A 23,688-nucleotide genomic window follows, 5' to 3' on the forward strand; every position below is an offset into this window, starting at 1 on the left:
GCGCTCGGGGAGGGGGGATCCGGGGGCGGATTGGGGGCGCACTGGGGCGGCTGGAGTAGAGAGGCTCAGAGAGGGGCGGGGCGCACGGCTGGACACGCGGTGAAAGGAGTGATCAAGGTCGGGGCGCAGCCAGGCCGCTGAAGTCCCGGCCGTGGATGGGGGTGTGTGTGTGTCGGAGGCGCCCGGAGCCAGTGCCGGACGCGGCGCGGGCGCCCTGAGGACACCCGGGGGCGCCCAGGCGGCGGGAGGGCCGGCGGCTGCCCCTGCGCGCGGCGGAGACGTGCGCTGACCCGGGAGGGGCCGGGGCGTAGGGCGGTGTGGGTGTCCGGAACGCCCAGCTGTCTCCGCAGGCCTCGAACTCGGAGCGGGTGGGGCCCCCGGAGACGCAGACGACGCCTCCGCTCGGCTCGGCGGCTGGAGCCCCGGGAGGGAGGCCGCCCGCCGCGCCCGGGCGCCCTCGGCCGCGTGGTGCCCACCGCGCGCGCGCGCTGCGCCCACACCATGCCCGGTAAGCTGAGAACCCTCCTCGCGGCCAGCCTCCGCGCTCTCCTAGCCCGGGTGAGATGGACTGAGCTGGGAGCGGGGGACCCCCACCTCCGCACCCCCCACCTCCCCGCTTTGCCTGCCCAACGTGGCCCCCAAACTCCTCAGCGCCCACCGTGCTGTATCCGCCCAGCCCCTCGCTCACCCCAGGGGCTGGAGAGCTTGGTGTCCTTTGGTGCCACTGGCGATGACAGTGGGCCTCAGCGGCTGGGAGGGGCTGAGGTTTAGTGTCGTCAAGGGACATTGGTGGCAGCTGTTCAGTCGCTCAGTCATGTCTGACTCTTTGCGACCCCACGGACTGCAGCACGCCAGGCCTCCCTGTCCATCACCAACTCCCCGAGTTTGCTCAAACTCATGTCCATTGAGTCGGTGATGCCATCCAAGGGGCTCGTCCTGGGTCGCCGCCTTCTCCTGCCCTCTAAAAAGATGGTCAGGGGGCACTGAGATTTGTTAATTTTCCCTCTGTGGAAGCTTAGCCCTTGGAGGTTGGATGGACCAGTTTCTTGGCAGGCATGGAAGTGTGTGAGAGGCTTATGGACGTGCAGAATCATGGGAAGTTCGTCGTGGTTAAACTCTGGGAAGAAAGAGATCAGACCAGAGACAGAGTTGCTTATTCCCCTGTAAAGATCAGGGGTTAATCCCCACTGCAGGGCAGCAGCCTGACTTTGGTGGGTTGGGTGGGACTGTGGCAAGCCCTGACTCCCAAGGGCTTCCATTGCGTCCTCTCTGCCTGCCCTCGGGTTTGGCGGGGACATCCGACTGGGGCAGTGGACCTCAGAGGCTTAGAAATGGGATGATAAAATGTAACCTTCACCCATGGGAAAGATGTCTGTCCTGTTCTGTTGTTTTGTTTTGTGGGGAAGAGGGCTGGTTTGGCCACTTCACCCAGCTTGTGGGATTTTGCCTTGCTGACCACGGGTGGAATCTGGGCTCCCAGCAGGGACAGCTTGGCATCCTAACCGCTTCCTTGCGTACATGCTAAGTGTCTCAGTGGTGTCCGACTCTCTGCCTCGTGGACCATAGCCCCACCAGGCTCCTCTGTCCATGGGGATTCTCCAGGCAAGAATACCAGAGTGGGTTGCCATTCCCTTCTCCAGGGGATCTTCCCAGGCCAGGGATCGAATCCCCGTCTCCTGCAATGGCAGGCGGATTCCTTACCACTGAACCACCTAGGAAGCCACACCTAACCACTTGCCTGCTGGGTAATTCCCGCCCATTCCTGTTCTTTTTTTTTTTTTTCTTTTTATCATGGAGACAATCTCTACTTGCACCAAGTCAGGCCTGATCATTCACGAGAGCATTAAAAAAATTCAGGTTGCTTTTTATTCAGAGGAGCGATTTGGTAATACGTCACCAGGCGGCTTCCCAACTGTTTTCCACCTCTGTGCCTTAGAGAGGCAAAGTTGTTTGGGCCGATTTCCTGCTGTATGCCACAAGGTTCTGTTGATGTGTGTTCCAGGGAGTGGCGGCTTGGAGCACTCCAAAAAAAAAAAAAAAAATACGCATTTTCTGGAAACTGGCGAGGGTCTGCATAAATGGTAGCATTCAGGAGGGCTGTTCGGACACACTGCCGTTGGGCCGGGCAGTGTGCTGGAGGGACCCCACTGGGGATTCGGCGCTTGGCCGGGAACAAAACGCACCTTTGAGTGAAAGCGGAGGGGCCCCCGAGGAAGCCAGGGGTGTTATTTTGGGGGAGTGGCTGTTCAGTGGGTGGGAGGGGAGGGAGGCGAGGTATCGGAGTAAACATTTCTTCCCGACCCTTCATAAAACCAACATCTGCCGCTGTCTGCAGGGTGAAGTAGACTTTGGGAGATGTATTTTTTTTTTTCTTTTTTCAACGTGGGATTGGAGGACAGCCACCAGTCCTGTTTGTGTTCCACGCCAGACGTCCCCACCCTAACACCCTGTCGAGTGGAAACTCGACCTTTCAGCATGGGTGCGAACGTGCTTGGTGGCTGAGTCGTGTCCGACTCTTTGCCACACCACGGACTGTAGCCCGCCAGGCTCCTCCGTCCGTGGGATTTTTCCAGGCAAGAATCCTGGAGTGGGCGGCCATGCCCTCCTCCAGGGGATCTTCCCCACCCGGGGATTGAACCCACGTCTCTTGTGTCTCCTGCATTGGCAGGCGGGTTCTTTACCACCAGCGCCACCTGGGAAGCCCTAAATAGATGGACAGACAGATGTTGTTGATATTAATAGATCATGATAGATGCATAGAGGCTACATAAATACAGGTGATAGGTAAGTGGATGATAAAGAGATGGATAGAGAGATGTTATCAAGATTAATAATGACAGATGATAGTTAAGGTGCGTAGAGGGTACGTGGGTATCCAGACAGGTAAGTAAGTAGATAAACAGATGGACGAAGCAAGGGAAAGAAAGTGAAGTCGCTCAGTCGTGTCCGACGCCTTGCGACCCCATGGACCATAGCCCACCAGGCTCCTCCGTCCACGGGATTTCTCCAGGCAAGAACACTGCAGTGGGTTGCCATTTCCGAGACAGATGTTATTAAAGTTAATAAATGATGATAGCTAGGTAGATGAACAGATAGACAGCCATCTTTGGAGCTGCAGACTTAAATTCTGAGTTTTCCCTGTCGGTAATAACTCACGGCCAAGACACCAGGAATCCTCATCTGCTCCTTAATCCAAGAAGAACCCCAGCCAGGGGTAGACGGGAGTGCCCTTGGGCAGGTGGGCACTCACCCCAGCAGGACGCCAAGGTTAAGACAGGAAAACATGCCCTGAAACTTTGGGTCCTGCTATTCTTTCCGGGGTGACTTTGTCTTTGGAGGCGGGGAGGGCGCGGGGGCCACAGGGGAGCGCCATCTGGCCTTTTGAGAACTGAGCTGTGTGTGCTCCAGCCCGAGACCAAATGCTGCGAATGTTAATTTCTGTCTCGAGCTCGGGAGCCAAGGCCCGGATCTCCTGATCCCCTTGGTTTTGTCCTGGCGGCCAGGGGACCTCAGAATCAAGCGGTTTAAAATTCCCTGTGAATGTCCACATCACGCGTTCTTCGCGTTTGGAACTGCCGACAATCTCATCAGCTGTGGGAGTTTCTGTCCCTGCTGCGGAGACAGTGGGGAAACGGCGTTTCTGGTGAATGAAACAGCCTTCCTTTCCCTTCTGAAGCCCGTCTCCTTGGCTTCATACACCCTTGAGTTGAAGTCATGCCAATGACTGGGGCCTGTGCGATTTAATTAATGGGTCTGGCCGTTCTCTTTTGAGAGCCCGGTTCTTTTGGCGAGGTGGGCGGGAATCCTCGTGGTAACTCAGATCAATCCGAGTGTTTTTTGTACCTTTGGATTTGTGTTCACCTGAGACCTAAAAGTTTTGGGTGAGTTTTTGAGACTTGAATGGAGAATCAAATAAGCGGTCTGAGCTAGGCACATGTGTCGCGCTGCAGCAAAAGGAAATTTTACTTTTTCAACTGAAGGATGGTTGATTCACAATGTTGTGTGGTTTTCAGCAAAGTGATTCAGTTATAAATATGCATGAAAATTGAGAATTCTTGTTGGGCTTTCCAGGTGGTGCTAGTGGTAAAGAATCTGCCTGCCAGTGTAGGAGACCCAGGTTCAATTCCTGAGTCAGGAAGATCCCCTAGAGAAGGAAATGGCAACCCACTCCGGTCTCCTTGCCTGGAGAATCCCAGGGACAGAGGAGCCTGGTGGGCTACAGTCCATGGGGTCGCAAGAATCGGACATGGTTGAGCATATATCCATGTATATATCTATATCTAGATATACTTGGTTATATATGTCTTTATACATATATGTATATATTCATATATTTTAATTTATATATATATATCTGTGTATTTTTTTTTTTTTTTTTTGGAGATAGGGGCATGGCATGTGAGATCTTAGATCCCAGACCAGGGATTAAACCCATGTCCCCTGCAAAGCAAAGAACATAGTCTTAACTGCTGGACCACTAGGGAAGTCCCTCCGTATTCTTTTTTTTTTCTTTAATTATTTTGCTTCATAGGTTATTAGAAGATATAGAGTTTGCTGTGCTATACAGTAGATCCTTGTTGTTTGTTTATTTTATATACAGTATCTGTATATAAACAGAGTATATGATTAAAGTTTCCTGGTATATATAAACAGATACTGTATATAAACTTATAGTTGTTCATCAGCACCAGGAAATTTTAATCATACTCTGCTTGACTCTGTGTCATATTTAGGGTTTCCTGTTATGTTTCCTGCATGCATGTGGGTTTTTTTCTTTTGATTTTTTTTTTTTAAATTTTTAAAGAATGCAGGTGAAATGTCCCTGAAGCGTATTTTAGAATACGCATGCATGCGTGCTAAATCACCTCAGTCGTGTCTGACTCTTCACGACCCCATGGACCGTAGCCCGCCAGGCTCCTCGTCCATGGGATTCTCCAGGCAAGAACACTGGAGTGGGTGGCCGTGCCCTCCTCCAGGGGATCTTCCCCACCCAGGGATCGAACCCGCGTCTCTCACGTCTCCTGAATGGGCAGGCAGGTTCTTCACCACTGGCGTCACCCGTGAAACTCTTGTTCAGTCCACGTCGTGAAGCTTGAGGGAGTCAGAGGTGACGCTCAGCCCCACCCCTGACCCCTGACCCCTGATAGCAGGCGGGAACAGAACACGGTTGCTTTTGTCCCCGTCCACAGTGTCCGACCAGGCATTTGTGACGCTGGCCACCAACGACGTCTACTGCCAGGGGGCCTTGGTGCTGGGGCAGTCCCTCCGGGAGCACAGGGCCACCAGGAGGCTGGTGGTGCTGGCCACGCCGCAGGTGTCCAACCCGCTCAGGTGAGACTCACACACACACCCCCGGTTCTTCTGACGAGGAAGCTGGAGGCGGTTCCAGGCCGCGGCCCGTGAGCTCGGGCCGGCGCTCACACGGGCGGCCTCGGACACTTGCAGAGGGGCTCGCGGTTGTCATTGGAGGAAGGGGCTCTGCTGGGTGCGGGGCCGACTTCAGAATCCTGACCGGAAACGCCACGTGTGGGGAGAGTAGCTCCTTGCCTCAAATATGGAAATCAGCGTCATTGATTCGGGGTTGGGGGAGTGGGAGCTTTGAGAAGCAGCCCTCATGCTATCCACGTGCACGCACACTCCTTAGGGAGTGTTACAAGCTCTGCCACCCCACGGGCTGTAGCCCGCCAGGCTCCTCTGTCCGAGGGATTCTCCAGGCAAGGAGACTGGAGTGGGCAGCCGTTCCCTCCTCCAGGGGATCTTCCCAGCCTCGGGATCGAACCAGTGTCTTCTGCATAAGCAGGTGGGTTCTTTACCACTGAGACACCCGGGAAGCCCACATTGTGAGCTAAGTTAAAGCATTTTTATTTTTCTTACACTTTTATTGAAATATAGCTGATAGACTGAGACAAAATCTGACAGACTGGGGCGGGGTGGGGCGCATTCCTGAGGTATTCTGTGACAGAAAGGTGAACACTGGAAGGTGAAATCTGACAGAAACTAGGGGGTTCTGAGGTAAAATCTGACAGGACATAGGGGGTTCTGGGGTAAAATCTGACAGAAAGATGAACCTTCTGGGGTGAGATCTGACAGTAAGATGAACATTGGAAGGTAAAATCTGACAGAAACTAGGCGGTTCTGAGGTAAAATCTGACAGGACATAGGGGGTTCCGGGGTAAAATCTGACAGAAAGATGAACCTTCTGGGGTGAGATCTGACAGAAAGATGAACATTGGAAGGTAAAATCAGACAGAAACTAGGGGGTTCTGAGGTAAAATCTGACAGGACATAGGGGGTTCCGGGTAAAATCTGACAGAAAGATGAACCTTCTGGGGTGAGATCTGACAGAAAGATGAACATTGGAAGGTAAAATCTGACAGAAACTAGGCGGTTCTGAGGTAAAATCTGACAGGACATAGGGGGTTCCGGGGTAAAATCTGACAGAAAGATGAACCTTCTGGGGTGAGATCTGACAGAAAGATGAACATTGGAAGGTAAAATCTGACAGAAACTAGGGGGTTCTGAGGTAAAATCTGACAGAAAGACAGTCTTTCTGAGGTAAAATGTTTGCAGGAAAAAAATCAGAAAAAATTCTTGTTCTTTTCCCCCCAACTTCCTGGTTGGCATTAGTTGTAAAGAACCTGCCTGCCATTGGAGGAGACATAAGCGATGCAGGTTCGATCCCTGGGTTTGGAAAATCCCCTGGAGGAGAAGATGACAGCCCATTCCATTATCTGCCTGGAGAATCCCATGGACAGTGGAGCCTGGTGGGCTGCAGTCCATGGGGTCGCAAAGAGATGGAGACAACTGAACACATTCAAAGATTTTTATCCCTCCAGCACCTTTTAGAGAAAAACACTTTAGCATCTGCCCCAACAAAATGAAATGTGAGCAGCCCGGGACAGAATATCTTGCGTTACACGGTTTCCCGGCCTCCTGGAATTCGGCCTATGTTTTTCCAGGGTTATCCTCTCAAGAGTGTTCGATGAGGTCATCGAGGTGAAGCTCACAGACAGCGCAGATTACGTCCACCTGGCCTTTCTGAAGAGACCGGACCTCGGAGTCACCCTCACCAAGCTTCACTGCTGGACCCTCACCCATTACAGCAAATGCGTCTTCCTGGACGCGGACACACTGGTGAGTATGGAGGAGGGAGAGGTCCAGACCTTCTGCTTGATGAGGAGCTGCCCACTCAAAGATCATGGCCTTCTCTCCTTTAGCGGGCTGCGAGCCCGTGCTGGCGGATCCCCACCAGGTACTGCCCATCTCTACCCGCAACATCATTTAGTCACTCAACATCGGGTAGAAGACGCCCGGTAGTGTTGCTGAGAACACTGGGTTACGTGAAGGCCTGTTCCTTCCCTAGGATGAGTTATTTCATTATGTCATCTCCACAAAATTGCCGGTGCCAGCCGGCAAAGAGAACAGGTCCGGACCGCAACGACGTAGAAGCCTGAGAAAAGAATTAAGGAGTAAAGAATGGGGTCGAGAGGACTGAATGCTTGTGAGGCAAATCAGCGACTTTATTGAAAAGGGCCAGGGTTTTATACAAAGTGAGACCGGGAACAGGGTACATAAAAATACCAAGTCTTTTACCAGGTTAGTTATTGCATCTATAGAAGATTACAAAGGCTTGTTTGCTTTCTAAGACAAGCTTGGCATTTAGACTAATGCTCACAAGATAAGAAAAACTAGTCCGCAGGCTATAAAGATTAGGGGGTACATTCTTAATCTACTTTAAGAGATAAGGAAAACATACCTACATAAATTTGGGGGAATAAACAAGAAACCTAGCAGAGGATTATTTGCTCTATTTTTCTCAAGGAAGAACAAATAAGGCCTGGTAAACGTTTAATGACTCTCTTAAGGGGTGGCGGGACAGGGAACAGCACTTACAAGGCATTCCCAGGGCCAACATTTGGGGCCTTGTTCAGGCCGGCTCCCCGCACAAAATAAAATATTGGAAAAATACTCTCCTTTGATGGTACCGTGAATTATACAGTCCCGGTGGGGCTGGAAACCTGGCTTCTTAAGCGATAGCATCTCCACTGTAGTCATTTGGGTTAGTGACCCTCGGTGTAAGAGCCCAGGTCAGGTACTTTCAGAAACAGCCTTTGGAACGTCGAAATGTGAAATGAGGTTGGAGTGGTGGAGATCCCATTCCGGGTTGTCTTGGCTGTGCAAAAGCGGTGTAGGAAGATGGAAGGGTGAACAGGAAAATCAAACAGAGGGACAATCACAGTAATATTTTGTTTCCCAAACAGAGCACAATTTGTAAAGCCAATAGGTGTGTCGGAGAGGAGCGCTGTGAGTGGTCAACTCTCGGAGGCAGTGGATGATATCATACTGACTCGCAAACCTCCATGTTTGTGGATTTTCAGTCTCATAGGTCACATTTGCTGGATGGAAGAGAATAAATACAATTAAGATCATATCATCAGTATATTGCAGGCTTCCCTGGTGACTCAAACAATAAAGAATGTTCCTGCAGTGCAGGAGACCCAGGTTCGATCTCTGGGTTGGGAAGATCCTCTGGAGAAGGGAAATGGCAACCCACTCCAGTCTTGTTGCCTGGAGAATCGCACGGACAGAGGAGCCTGGTGGGCTACAGTCCGTGGGGTTGCAAAGAGTCTGGCATGACAGAGCGACTAACCCCTCCGTGTATGGACTTGCAAACCACTATGTTCATGGATTTCCAGGCTTACTGCTTATGTTTGCTAGATGAAAGAGAATAAATGCAGTTAATTAAGTGTTTACGTGTTCCACAGAGGATCTTAAGAGCCTGGAGATGATCGTTTTGTTTCATAGATGGTGTTGCTTCAGTGGTGTCCCTTGAAATGAAACCAGGGAGCAATCTTATACACACATTCTTCTCTTTGGAATATAAGCCTCAAAGAAGAGGGTCACTCAAAAAATTGGGTATAAATGTCCCATCACGGACCATTGTCTGGTTCATCATGAAGTTCCTGTTGCATTTCTCACTTCTGTGTTAACACACTACTGACCGGGGAATTTTTGCAGAAAGTAATGCCTGCAGATGGTGATTCGTTATGTAAGTGAATACTGAAACACTTTCATCAGGAATGTTCCGATAACAAAAGACGTGGTTCGATCTGTGGGTAGGGAAGATCCCCTGGAGAAGGGCATAGCAGCCCGCTCCAGTATTCCTGCCTGGAGAATCCCATGGACAGAGGAGCCTGGCAGGCTACAGTCCATGGGGTCACAAAGAGTTGGACACGAGTTAGTGACTCAGCAACCACAAGCCCCCCGGGCTCCTCTGTCCATGGGATTCTCCAGGCAAGACTACTAAAGCAGGTTGCCATTCCCTTTCTCCAGGGGATCTTCCCGGCGCAGGGGATCGAACCCACGTCTCTTGTGTCTCCTGCACTGGCAGGTCAGTTCTTTACCCCTGAGCCACCTGGGAAGCCATCTGCCTCATCCCTTTAGTGATGAACTTGTAGCAGAAGCAGTTGAGTATAGAAGGTCAAGTCATAGACACAGATTCAATATGGAGTCAGACCGGTTCTCTCCCATCACGTTGTACGGGGTGCCCCACGCTCTGCCTCCCCAGGTGCTGTCCAACATCGATGAGCTGTTCGACAGGAGGGAGTTTTCTGCAGCCCCGGATCCCGGATGGCCGGACTGCTTCAACAGCGGGGTGTTTGTTTTCCAACCCTCGCTGGAGACGCACAGCCTCTTGCTACAGCACGCCACTGACCACGGCAGCTTTGACGGTACGCTGAGGGGCAGCTGGACGTTTCTGGACCGGAGTGGGGCTGTGGCGTTCCCTTTGACCCACCAGCCCTTCCTCCCCGCCACCTCGAATCTGTGAATAGCAAGTTAAAGATGGGGATCCAGGGACTTTCCTGGTGATTCGGTGGCTAAGACACCAAGCTCCCAATGCAGGGGGTGAAAACTACACCACTCGTTATGAACTTCTTTGGCTGTGCTGTAACTCTCTAGGGGCAGACCAAGGCTTGCTGAACAGTTTCTTCAGTAACTGGTCCACCGCCGACATCCGGAAGCACCTGCCCTTCATCTATAACTTAAGCAGCAACACCATGTACACCTACAGTCCTGCTTTCAAACAGTGAGTGTTATAAATATAGCTTGTGGAAAAATGTCAGAGATGTGTCCCTTTCTACACAATTTAAAAATAATAGGGTTTTATATACAGTGTCAGTTAGATTTTCTGAGAAAATATGAAAGGTATAGATTTTTTGAAAATGTAGTTATATAGAGTATATATATTTTGTATTAATTTTTTAATTGAAGGATAACTTTTCAGATTTTTGTTGTTTTCTGTCAAGCCTCAACATGAATTATGAGTATGATAATTCCTGGTGATAATGATCATACTCATAATATGAGTATGATATCCCTGGTGACTCACATGCTAAAGCGTCTGTCTGCCAATGCAGGAGATGCAGCTTCGACCCCTGGTTTGGGAAGAGCCCCTGGAGAAGGGAATGGCAACCCACTCCAGTCTCCTTGCCTGGAGAATCCCATGGACAGAGGAGCCTGGCGGGCTGCAGTCCATGGGGTCGTAAAGAGTTGGACACTAAACAGCCAGGGATGGTACCCACACTTCCTGCATTAGAAGGCAAAATCCTAATTCCTGGACCATCAGGGAAGTCCCAGAGTGGGCACAGTGGGTCACATGGAACATAGATCTCTGGGGAGAATATGATATCAAAATTTCATAAGAAAGCAATGAATTAAGAAAAAAAAAGTTTTCAAAGCTCTGAGGTTGGTGCTAGTGGCAATAACTATAAAAAAGACAAAAATGAAGAGAGGAAAAGTTTCCATCTTGCCCAAGAAGCCAGTTTTCTGGTCTGCAGCTTTCTTTCTCTGCTATAAAATCTATTTTTAAAAAAAGCTGTCATCGTGTTCACGGTGAGATGATTTGGGCTACGAAACCACCCACCTTTCTAAGACTCCTGATTTATTCTTTCTGTTGTGGGGCGCATCCCAGTGGGTTCTGATTATGTTTCTTGGTCTACAGAAATATGAAAGACTGCCAGCGCGGACTGACTATAAACAATTTTGTTTTTTTTAATGCCAGTCTAAGTGGCTGTCACGAGAGGATCATCCCTGAGCCGTCGATGTGCACGTTTGTGTCTCGCTGTTTGTGACGAGTCCTGCGGTGGTCACTGGCTTTCTTTTTTTAAAAAACTGTATTGAGTTTTGTCTGTGTCTCCTGCTCAGATTTGGCTCCAGTGCGAAGGTGGTCCACTTTCTGGGGTCCTCGAAGCCTTGGAACTACAAGTACAATCCCCAGACGGGCTCCGTTTTGGAGGAGGGCTCCGGGCGGGCCGACCAGCATCAGACGTCCTTCCTTAACCAGTGGTGGGGAATTTACCACCGTAGCATCTTGCCCCTTTGCGAAAATATCCGGACCAAGGACGACCAGGTGCCCCCAGGTCACACGGTAAGGTCCTGAAACCCTGGAGTTGAAACCGGGGATTGGTTCTCTGTGATCTACAATTGGGCATTTTCTTCAAAGGCAGATTCCCCCATGTTCTTGTGTCGAATCTCTTCTCATTTTTTATTTTTATTTTTTAAAGACAGATATAGGATGTGTGTGAGTCGATCAGTTGTGTCCAACCCTTTGCGATCCCATGGACTGTAGCCCGCCAGGCTCCTCCGTCCATGGGATTTTCCAGGCAAGGATACTGCAGTGGGTTGCCATTTCTTTCTCCAAGATATAGGATACTATAAGCAATTACCAAGTTATATTTAAAAAAAAAAAAGGTGTCAATGTTTCAGAGGCAGATTTTCTATGTAAAATTTTGTTCTTTATAATACACTACATTTTTATTTCCAAGAAAGTCACTTTCAAAGTGGTACTTGAAGGATGTTGTGTTTTTAACCTGTCGGCCACTTTTGTGCCGATCAAGTCCATTAAAAATTTGACAGTCGTAAATGCATTTTTCTTTCTAATATCCAAATACTTATTTTCTTATTTTAACTATGATCTTCTTTCTGAGAAGAAGTTGGACTTCAAATTATAACACAGTTTTACGACCTCACAAATTTTCAGTAAAATTAGGATGTTGGCTTTTTGAGAGTTCTCCATTCTGATAAATTACATCCCCCCCAAATCAAGTGGTAACCATTTTGCACAATATAATTGTATCAAATCAACATGCTATATACCTAAAATGTATACAATATTATATGTTAATCATATCTCAAGACAGTTTGGGGGGGAAAAAAGGAAGAAAAATAAAAAACCTTTCCCTTTAGAAGAGAACAAAAATATCTGTCAAGGACTGCAGTAATGGAAGAAATAAGATTTTTTAAAATTCAATTTTAAAAAAATATTTATTTATTTGGTTGCACCAGGTCTTCGTTGAGGCATGTGGTATCTAGGTCTTTGACCAGGACTCGAACCCGAGTCCCCGCTCTTGGGAAGCCCAGAGTCTTAGCCACTGCACCCCCAGGGAAGTTCAGGAATAGTTCACCATTTATATACATGTTTATTTAAAAATGAGGGAATGAGAAGAAGTTAAATAATGCTGACACACACCAGAAAGGAATTAGACGAGGAAAGATACGTTATTTCACCGCAAAGAAATAAAGACCGTAGCTGGAGGTTAAGGACCCGCCACAGCTTTGGAACTTGTGCCACTTTTCATCTGTAAGCTTGTCCTGTATTTCATGTAGGAAGGTGGTGGAAAAGGCAAGCAACTTTTTTTCTTTTTTTGGTGCAAAATCGTGAATGTTTCATGAGCAGAACTGCGGCTGCCGTTTACCGAACTGACGCAGAAATAATCATTTAAATTAGCCAGCTTCCTCAGGGAAAGAGCCACTCATTGATTGAGTGGCTGGAAATGACTGATTATAGATGTCATTGGAGCAGGCATTTTCCACTTTCGTCCTTGATTGAAGAGGCCGTTGAAGGCGGTGTCTGAAGAGGGCTTCTCAAGTTCTGGAATGGGCACCCATTTGATTTTTTAAAAAAACTATAACGCTGCACACTCTCCGTGCTGAGTTTCTGCAGTGAATTTCAACAGGCAGGCAAAAGACCTTTTAAGGTAAGGTCCCAGGAAATTTTATTTCTCGATCTATTTTTAACAGGCATGTTTAAACAGTGGAGTCCAGTGTCTGCAAATACATGCATTGGGACCTTGAAAAGAATACAATTTTTAGTGTTTTTACTGTGGTTTTTGTTTGGTGGAGCTGGGTACAACTTTGCAGTCAGAACCAAAGCTTTCTTGCGACTTCTCTTGTAGTCCAGTGGTTAAGACTTCACCTTCAAATACAGAGGGCAAGGGTTCAATCCCTGGTCAGGGAACTAAAGACTCCCCATGCTGTGCATTGTGGCTGAAAGATTGAGGAGAAGAAAAAAAAAACTTTCTCTGACCATTGGAGACAATCAAATAGGATTTTATTCAGATTCTTGCCTCTGATAGAAAGTTGCTGTTCCTTTCTGCCAAGCAGTCTGCTTAGGCTGTCTTTTTTTTTTTTTAATGGAGTCACTCAGTTGTGTCAGACTCTTTGAGACCCCATGGACTGTAGCCCACCAGGCTCCTCTGTCCATGGGATTCTCCAGGCAAGAAGACTGGAGTGGGTTGCTATTCCCTTCTCCAAGGGATCTTCCCAATCCAGGGATGGAACCCACATCTCCTGCGTTGCAGACGAGTTCTTTACTGCTGGGTACTGTATATGAAGAAAGATAAAGCAGATTCAAGTGGTTTTAAGAAATTAAGTGTTGAGAGCCATGTAGGGAACCTGAGGGGTCCTTCTTATCTGGAGCAATAATGTCAATGTAGATGTTAGTGAGATTTGCAGAGAGGTCAGGAGTCCCTTGGGCAGCAAGGAGATCCAACTGTTCCCTCCTAAAGGAGATCGGTCCTGGATACTCACTGGAAGGACTGATGTTGAAGCTAAAACTCCAATCCCTTGGCCACCTGATGTGAAGAACCGACTCACTGGAAAACACCCTGATGCTGGGAAAGATTGAAGGCGGGAGGAGCAGGGGACGACAGAGGATGAGATGGCTGGATGGCATCACCGACTCAATGGACATGAGTTTGAGCGAGCTCCGGGAGTTGGCGATGGACAGGGAGGCCTGGCGTGCTGCGGTCCATGGGGTCGCAGAGAGTGGGACACGACTGAGCGACTGCACAACACGGGACATTTGCTGAGTGTGAACGTTTTTACGCAGGCTCGCCTCGGAGGCGTTGGGGTGCTGTGTTCCAGTGCAGCGGCGGCGGCGGACGGGTCGTGTGCGAATCCAGCAGAGAGGCCTGGGAAGGATCGCTCTGCTCACGGCTCGGAGAGGGCCGTGGGGGTGGAGGAAAACCCCCCTACTCTGGCAGCATGCCCTTCGGAAGAGGTCAGTACGTTTGCTCTGCACAGGGGCGATGGAGGCTCAGGCTCACTGGTGACCAAGGAGACGGGGGATGCTCCCTGGACCCCCGGGGATGGGGGAGAGGGGGGGCAGAACCTGTCTTCAGGTTGCTCTGGCATCAGTGTGAAAGCGTCAGTCACGTCCAAGGAGTGCCTCTAGCTTGTCTATGCAGGCCGTAGTGGAAGCCGGTTGTGATACATCTCTGGCCTCAGGCCCAAAGCGTGAGATTAGAGTCTGGCTCCTCCAGCCCGAGCTGTGTGACCCAAGGCAAGCTGTGCCAACCTCTCGGGGCGCCTCTGTCAGCTCCTCTGAGACACGGATGATGATAATGATGTCTCACAAAAGGGTGGTGAGGCTGTTGTCCAGCTGCTCCGTCGTGTCCGGCTCTCTGCGACCCCCATGGACGGTAGCCCGCCAGGCTCCTCTGTCCGTGGGATTCTCCAGGCAAGGAGACGGGAGTGGGTGGCCATGCCCTCCTCCAGGGCATCTTGCCAACCCAGGGATCGAACCCACCTTTCTTAACTCTCCTGCACTGGCAGACGGGTTCTTTACCGCGACAGCCACCTGGGAAGCCCTGTACTGGCGTATAGCCGAGTAACAGTGCAGCCATACTTTCAGGTGCAGAGGGTGGGGACTCAGACATTCACATAGACGCATCCATTCTCCCCCAAACTCCCCTCCCAGCCAGGCTGCCACATAAAAGGCATTCTCAAGCCCCTCTGTCTCTCAAAAGACTTAGCATGACTTCTCTGATGGGGGTGGGATTTGGGGGCCCCGTGGAAGAGGTGTTGTCCTTTCCCGTTATCTCGCGAATAGCTTTCCGGGGGGCTGTTTCTTGATGACGGTAAGACAATGGACATGTTGACTTTAGCCGACGTTTCTACGGGACGTTTCTCTTCTACACTTTAATATGGGATCGGTGATGTGCAGGCAACTTCCGTGCGTTAGCAATTTTTGACTTGTGAATTCGTAGCCAACCAAACAAACTGAGAAAAAAGAAAGACAGACCCAGGTTTGGACCATGGAGGTGGCTGGGAAGTGAGCTGATTCCTATTTGGTTGTTTTAATTCCTTCTGCTGTACCCTGAAGTTTTTCTAGCACCTGCCTCTGGCTCCAGGAAATGGCTTCTGAGGGTTAAGCAGAAAGCATCGCCTTGCAGGAATGTGAACACTCTGTGGATTAAGCTCTTACATTCCTATAGACCCGCCTCCCAGCTCTGCCAGCAGGAGCCACGCCCGCAATGGGAATTAAAAAAAAAAAATGAAGTGTACTCGATTTACCATACTGGGTTAAGTCTCACGTGTCCAGCAGAGTGCTTCAGTTATTATTTTTTTTCTCAGATTGTTTTCCATGACAGGTTATATTACAAGGTAGTGAATATCACTCTGCTATACAGTAGGTCCTTTTCATTCAGATTTTTGAGAAGAGTCGGCATTCGCGTTAAATGTTTGACAGTCAGACTCTGTGGGGAATCTCTCAGAAATAAATAAACAAAAGGAAATAATTATATAAATGATTATATAATTTAAATGATCAATATAAATTTATCAATATAAATGTATTGTATTAATATATTAACATAAAAAATATAAATAAAATATAATTTTATATTTACAAATAAACAAATAAAATATAATGTAAATATAAATATAGATAACAATATATTATATTGTAATTTAATATAATTATATTAATCAATATATTAAAATGATTAACAAATTAATCTATATAATTTATATAAATAATATAGTACAATTGATTAATGTAATTAAACAATATATTAATTATAAAACATATTAATAATGTAGTTCTATTGATATACTATTATCAGTTCAGTTCAGTCGCTCAGTCGGGTCCGACTCTCTGCGACCCCATGAATCACAGCAATACTATGATAAATAAATATAAATAAAAATAGAAATCATTTTATTAAAATAGATTAAACATAAATTAATATGAATATGTTATATTAATGTAAATAAATAAAATTAAAATTAATAAACTAATAAAAACCCTTTCCAACTGCGATGGTTAGTTTTATGAGTCAAGTTGAGCAGAGTAACGGGTGTGCAGATAGCTGGTGAACCATTACTTCGGGGTGTGTTTCTGGAAGAGATTAGCATTTAAGGAAGTGTCTATCAGGACTTCCCTGATGGTCTAGTGGTTAGGACTTCCTGCTTCCAATGCAGGGGGCCCTGGTTTCAATCCCTGGTTGGGGAACTAAGATCCTGCATGTTGTGAGGCTTGGCCAGAAAACACACACACACACACACACACACACACACAAGAAAGACTCTATTGACCATGTTCCAATGAGCATGTGTGTCTAAAATTGAGAAAGTCATGGCCCTTCTATACGTGAAAGTCACTCAGTCGAGTCCAAAAGTAAATAAAATAAATATGTTTACAAAATAAACTTTGGGTAAGAAGTGGGCAGAAAACCTAAGTCATCATTTAGGTCCAAAAAGGACATGACAGTGAATGTGGAAGTCCCGACTCTTTGCGACCCCATGGACTATACAGTCCACGGAATTCTCCAGGCCAGAATACTGGAGTGGGTAGCCTTTCCCTCCTCCAGGGGAACCTTCCCAACCCAGGGAGCGAACGCAGGTCTCCTGCATTGCAGGCGGGTTCTTTACCAGCTGAGCTTTAAGGAAGGGGTCCTTTTTACAGTGTCTGTGAGTAGATTTCATTATTTTACACTCCAAGGTTATCTTTCTGGAGAAGGGAATAGCAACCCACTCCAGTATTCTTGCCTGGAGAATCCCACGGACAGAGGAGCAAGGCGGGCTACAGTCCATGGGGGTCACAAAGAGTCAGACACAACTTAGCCACCAAACAACAACACGGCAGACATCTTTGTAATTAATTGTTCTGTGTTGCTGCCACCTACTGACCATCTAGAGAATGACCCACGCTGGGTTCTTTATTTGGGGAATTTGGAATCCACCCCCCCAAAAAAAGAGACAGAGAGAGATTATTCGCATAAAGCCTGTAAATACGCAAGAGACAGATCTGGAATGCTTATTTCAAACAGCAGCCTTTGTATGTCCGATTCTCCGTGACCCCGTGGACTGTAGGCCGCCAGGCTCCTCTGTCCGTGGGATTCTGCAGGCCAGAATACTGGAATGCGTCGCCATGCCCTCCTCCAGGGGATCTTCCTGACCCAGGGATCAAAGCCACATGGCCTGCATTGCAGGGGCATTCTTTGCAGTCTGAGCCACCGGGGAAGCCTAAGAATACCGGAGTGGATGTCCATGCCCTCCTCCAGGGGACTTTCCTCACCCAGGGATGGAAGCCAGGTCTCCTGCAGCTGAAGCATTCCTGACAGATTCTTTACCGTTGACCCCCATGAAAGTCCAAGCCGCCGGCACGCAGGTCAGCTTCTGGTCTGCGTCACGCGCAGCCGAGGGGCAGAGAGGCGTGCTCTGCTCTACGCAGTCATCTAATGACCCAGCGTTCCTGCCACTCCTCTGCTCCATCCCCTTCCAAGGCGGCTCCTTGAGAAACAGTTTTGGCTTCCACACTGAAGCCACCCGAATACGATGCCCGTGATGGATTAAGTTGTCTCCTGCGCACTGGGATGGTCTTCGCCATGTGCCATTCCGGGAAGAGTCGAGAAGAGCCGCTTGCCTGGTTTTCTGTGCGGTTTCGTCTTCCTGTGGCATTCCAGCTGAAATCAGAAGGGGTCCTCATGGGACAGGACCTTCACCAGACCTGCGGTGACCCGGGGGAGGAAAACTGTCTGCCACCTGACCACCCAATCTGAGTGGGTGATACCATCCGACCATCTCATCTTCTGTCGTCCCCTTCTCCTCCCGCGCTCAACTTTTCCCAGCATCAGGGTCTTTTCCAGTGAGTCAGCTCTTCGCATCAGGTTAGGATTGGAGCTTCAGCTTCAGCATCAGTGTTTGCAATGAACACCCAGGACTGATCTCCTTTACGAGGGATCGGTTTGAACCTCCTTGATCTGCTTCTACTCCAGCTATATTTGCACCCGTGGAGGCAGACGAACACAGATGAGGCGTTTTTAGTTATTTGCCTGAAGCGTTGTCCTAACTTTGCTTTCACTTTTTTTTTTTAGAGGATAGGTTGGCGGGAAATAGAGACTCGTGCTGAAGTGCCACCTGACCCGTTGTCAACATCCTCCCCCCAGTTTGCAGACCTCACAGAGATCCAAACCAGTTCGGTATAACTCACTGCTACTTCCTTTTTTTTTTTTTTAAATGGCTGCACCACGGAACACAGAGGATCTGAGTTCCCTCAGCAGGGATGGAACCCACACCGCCTGCAGCGAAAGACTTGTTAAACGGCGCCTGTTTTTCTGTGTGCCTGTGTGGGTCGGCCGCCAAAGGAGACACCCCGTGTGCTTCTCCTCTATCCCGGGACATTTCTGAATGGCTTTCCCCCCTGGTGTTGTTCATGGATCGCTTTGCTTTCCAGGTGGATAAGACACCTGGGTTTTTGCAAGCCTAAATCCCTGAGGTTCTCTTCTATCTTGCTTTAGGAAGAAATAGACAAGTGTTAGACGTTCAGTCGTGCCCCTGACTCTTTGTAACCCCTTGGACCGCAGCCCACCAGGCTCTTCTGTCCATGGGATTCTCCAGTCAACAACACTGGCGTGGGTTGCCATGCCCTCCTCCAGGGGATCTTCCCGACCCAGGGATGGAACCCGAGTCTTTTATGTCTCCTGCGTTGGCAGGCAGATTCTTTACCCCTGAGCCACCAGGGAAGCCCGGACATATACATGTACGTATTCTTTTTCAGATTATTTTGCCAGGTAGGTCATTACAGAGTGTTGAGCAGAGTTCCCTGTGCTGTCCAGCAGGTCCTTGCTGGTTCTCCATGGTAAATACAGCAGTGTGTCCATGTCCATCCCAGACTCCCTGACTCTCCCTTCCCCCATCCTTCCCCCTGGGAACCATAAGGTTATTACAGAGGATTGAGCTGAGTTCCCTGTGCTGTCCAGCAGGTTCCTTGTCACTTATCTATTTTATATGTAGCATCAATAGTGTATATATGTCAATCCCAATCTCCTCATTTGAAAAATTAACCCTTACATCACATAACAAATGTCAGCCTCTCGTCTTGTGCAGAAAGTAACAGGGGAAACTTCACAGTAGTAAATCACACCAAATGACTTAAAAATTGTTTTTTGTTTGTTTGTTCATTCTTTTGACTGTGCGGTGCAGCTTGCGAGATTTTAGTTTCCCCATCAGATATTGAGCTAGGGCCCTCGGCAGTGAAACTGAAGAGTTCCAACCAGTAGACCAGGGCTCAATGGGTAATGAATCCTCCTGCAATGCTGGAGAGCTGGGTTGGATCCCTGGGTCGGGAAGATCCCCTGGAGAAGGGCATGGCCAACCACTCCAGTATTCTCACCTGGAGAATTCCATGAGCAGAGGAGCCTGGTGGGCTGCAGTCCATGGGGTCACAAGGAGTCGGACACAACTAAGTGATTAAACACTGCTATACCACCCACTGGACCACGGGGGGGGTTCCCCTAAATGGCTTACTTTTTTTTTTTTTTTTGCACAAACCATTTGTTTGATCCTAAGGAGGAAGAGTTCTCTGTCATTCTGGTTCAGGCTGTGGTTCTGGGAAGCCCCCTGCAAACTAACGATGCAACGATTCTGTTTCCAGCGGCGGGCGGAGAAGGCAGGAGGTGGCCCACCCGAGGACGCCTTGGAACCGAGCCGGGAGCCCCCTGCGGATCTCAACAGGGACCTCAGTCCCCAGGACGCTCTAGAGGTAGTGTCCCCTGTCCCAACCGTCCACCTCGTCCAGCTCCCGTGATGGGCGCTGTGGGCTCTTGCAGCGGCCAGCTGTGTACTCGCATGGGCCTTACCGCGGTTTCAGCCTTGCTTGTTGAGATGAGACCCTTCATTCTTCTCCCGCTGTCTCAGATTCAGCTGGCTTCTCTCTGGCCTTTGCCCTTGGCGGTCGGCCCAACCGCTTTCCTGTCCTCAACTCTGATCATCACACCCGCTTTCTCTTGCAACGCTGTTCTGCAGAATTTAATTGACCTGAAGGGGCTGGGCTTTGTTTTCTGCAGCCTGAGCTTGGGAGGTGATGCACAGACATACAACCTGGGAAATTTGAGGGGTGGCGGGGGAAGTTTTGATCCGAATCGAGCATGCCTTGATTTCTTCTTGCAGAAGGAAATGAAAGATGCTTTCTTTCTAAGTCTACCTCTTGCGGATGCTCTGGTCTTACATTTCAGTCTCTCTGATCATGCATTTAAGGAAGTTGGTGGCTCCTGTTTTAACTATGATGTAATAACACTTTTTGTTGTTGTCGTTCAGTCGCTAAGTTATGTCCACGGACTGCAGCACGCCAGGGGTTTCCTTGGAGTGACAACAGTGAAGAACAGGGGTGTCCTTCACCATCCCCCAGAGCTTGCTCAAACTCATGTCCTTCAAGTCGGTGATGCCATCCAACCGTCTCGTCCTCTGTTGTCCCCTTCTCCTCCTGCCCTCAACCTTCCCCAGCATCAGGGTGTTTTCCAATGAGTCGGCTCTTCGCATCAGATGGCCAAAGTGTTGGAGCTTCAACTTCAGCATCAGTCCTTCCAATGAATATTCAGGGTTGATAATAATCGGAGGAAATCTAGCTCAAGAGCTGACTGCTGGGCGGAGGATAAAATTGGTATTGATGTTTTTTATCGTGCCTTTGTCCGTGGAGGCCGCTGTAATAAAAAAAAAAGACCACAGTCTGGATGGCTTCCGAATAACACAAAATGTTACTTCTCGCAGCTCTGGAGGTTGGGTGTCCAAGTTTCAGGCATCAGCAGGTCTGGGGTCTGGTGGGAACCCCTCTCCCTGGCTCACAAGCATCTCCCTGTGGGCTTGTCTTTCCCCAGGTGGACCTGACCGTTTCCATCTCCCAGATCTCCATCGAAGAGAAGCTCAAGGTCCTGAGTCCCGAGGAGGAGAGGAGGAAGTGGGAGGAGGGACGGATGGATTACCTGGGGAAGGACGCCTTCGCCCGCATTCAGGAAAAGCTGGACCGCTTCCTGCAGTGACCGCGCCGTTCTGATGAGCGGTCCTGTTCCATCAACATCCCAAAGCCCTTTCGGAGGAGGAGCTCTTCACCCATGTGCCTCAGTTTACCGTCGATCCACCTGAGTGCCTTCTGTCCACCCTGTGGTCCATCCAAAACCCAGCTCGAAGCCCCGCGTGACCCCAGCTCCCCACGCCTCTCGGGCTTCCCCGGGGAGGTCCTGCCTCCTTTATGTCTTGTTAGCAAATCACTGAGGATGGTGACTGCAGCCACGAAACTGAAAAACACTTGCTCCTTGGAAGAAAAGCTATGACCAACCTAGACAGTGTATTAAAAAGCAGAGACATCACTTTGCCCACAAAGGTCCGTCTAAGTCAAAGCTATGGTTTTTTTCCAGTAGTCACATATGGATGTGAGAGTTGGAGTATAAAGAAAGCCGAGCACCGAAGAATGGATGCTTTTGAACTGTGGTGTTGGAGAAGACTCTTGAGAGTCCCTCGGACAGCAAGGAGATCCAACCAGTCCATCCTAAAGGAAATCAGTCCTGAATATTCATTGGAAGCACTGATGCTGAAGCTGAAACTCCAATACTTTGGCCACGTGATGCAATGAACTGACTCACTGGAAAAGACCCTGATGCTGGGAAAGATCGAAGGTGGGAGGAGGAGGGGACGACAGAGGATGAGATGGTTCAATGGCATCATTGACTCAATAGGCATGAGTTTGAACAAATTCTGGGAGATGGAGAAGGACAGGGAAGCCTGGGTCTCTGGACTTGCTTGAAGGAGCTTGGAATTTTCTGCTGGACAGATGAGACCTTGTCCTATGTAGATTAGCTTGAAGTACTGCAGAGCTTCAAACGCATAGCACTCAGAAAGGCATTGAGCTCCCTGAGAACCTTCCGGAATGATTAAGTCCTTTTCTTGACGATGGGGTCAACGTTCGGATGTCTTGAGTGTGACTATGGCGTGAATTTTGCCAAGAGTGGCTGACAGACACCACGGCTGTGCTTTCTCTTCTGCAGAAATACCCAGGGGGACTTCAAAGTGTCTTGACATAGTCCCCGTGGGGACGCGTCAGAGATATTTGGAAGGAGAGTCTAGCTGGCTTGGGAGAGATGACCTCTTGCAGACTGGTTTACCTACTGGTGTGGAAGACATCCCAGGTGGCGCTAGTGGTAAAGAACCCACCTGCCAATGCAGGAGATGTGAGTTTCATCCCTGGGTCGGGAAGATCCCCTGGAGAAGGAAATGGCAACCCACTCCAGTATTTTTTTTTTTTCTCATTTTGAACTTTTTATTTTGTATTGGGATGTAGCCGATCAACAATGCTGTGATGGTTTCAGGTGGATGGTGAAGGGACTCAGCTAGACACATACGAGCATCCATTCTCCCCCAGACTCCCCTCCCATCCAGGCTGCCACGTGACACTGAGCACGCAGGTATAAGCGCCCAGGGTTTACGCCCAAGGGTGTCTGGTGGTCACGTGCTCACGGTGACTGGATCTGGGGAGGCTGTTTCTCTGGAGGTGAATCCGTGCGGGGTCAAGGACACGGGACTGCCCTTGGCTGGGTTTCACTCCCTCACTTCACAGCTGCACTCGAGGTCCCCGGTGAGCCATTGCAACTCGGCTACGTGGGGACGATCCTCCAGTTTTGTGACACTGGACGCTGTAGTTCCGCGAGAGAGCCTTACTTCAGAAGCATCCTAGTTCTGGGAATGAACGCAGTGTGTCAGACCCTCTCATGGGGTCAGTGTTTGTGGCCACCGCAAGGATAATTAAAGCCAGGTGTCAGCTGCTGTCCTAAGGAGGAGGAGATGCTGGCCACCACCCACGAAGATAATTAAAGCTGGACATGGGTCGCTGTACTAAAGACAAGATGCGGGGTTTAAATGTCTGAGTGGTTTATTCATCTCTTCCCCAGGTGGCTGAGTGGTAAAGAATCTGCAGGAGGTCTCAGGTTTGATCCCTGGCTCGGGAATATCCCTGGAGGAGGAGATGGCAACCCACTCCAGTGTTCTTGCCTGGAGAATCCCATGGACAGAGGAGCCTGGGGGCGCTGCAGTCCACGGGGTCACACAGAGTCAGACACGACTGAGTGGCTGAGCATGTACTATTGAAAATTGTTACATGGGTTTGGAAGAAGGTTGAGACAGCTTTGTTCAAATCCATGTGAGATCCGAGTGGACTTCTGGGGTTTGTTGTAGCGTTTGCTGTGAGAGGCGTGTGCTATGGAGCGGCTTTTATTTTTTATCTGTGGGTGAATGATCTGGTGTCTGGGTTGGTTTCCTACATATGATGCTTCAGGAAAGAGCTCTGGGGACAAACTC

At 49.2% G+C, this 23,688-nt stretch overlaps 1 protein-coding gene across 3 annotated transcripts; it reads left to right on the forward strand.

Moving 5' to 3' along the window:
• The first annotated feature begins 60 nt into the window (after positions 1-60).
• Positions 61-23,688, forward strand: LOC148773008 (glycogenin-2-like). Of its 3 annotated transcripts, none has more exons than XM_088834400.1 (11): positions 61-161; positions 351-508; positions 5,190-5,331; positions 6,960-7,134; positions 9,569-9,731; positions 9,961-10,087; positions 11,206-11,428; positions 14,171-14,341; positions 18,441-18,545; positions 20,000-20,107; positions 21,219-23,688. In XM_088834400.1, exons 2-11 carry the CDS (start codon positions 502-504, stop codon positions 21,378-21,380), a joined length of 1,383 nt encoding a protein of 460 aa, XP_088690526.1. In that variant the 5' UTR covers positions 61-161; positions 351-501; the 3' UTR covers positions 21,381-23,688. The 3 variants fall into 3 exon arrangements, with proteins under 3 accessions (XP_088690526.1, XP_088690528.1, XP_088690527.1); XM_088834401.1 differs by having other exon boundaries at positions 87-117; XM_088834402.1 differs by lacking the exon at positions 18,441-18,545 and having other exon boundaries at positions 66-508.

Source organism: Moschus berezovskii, chromosome Y (assembly GCF_049115385.1).
Source record: "Moschus berezovskii isolate FMDL1 chromosome Y, NW_MosBer_1.0, whole genome shotgun sequence".
Taxonomy (NCBI): Eukaryota; Metazoa; Chordata; class Mammalia; order Artiodactyla; family Moschidae; genus Moschus; species Moschus berezovskii.

Coding starts and splice junctions, on each gene's coding strand:
- LOC148773008 (XM_088834400.1), top strand. Junction 10,088..11,205: donor TACAGTCCTGCTTTCAAACA/GTGAGTGTTATA, acceptor TCTCCTGCTCAG/ATTTGGCTCCAGTGCGAAGG. Junction 18,546..19,999: donor CAGAGATCCAAACCAGTTCG/GTATAACTCACT, acceptor TTCTGTTTCCAG/CGGCGGGCGGAGAAGGCAGG.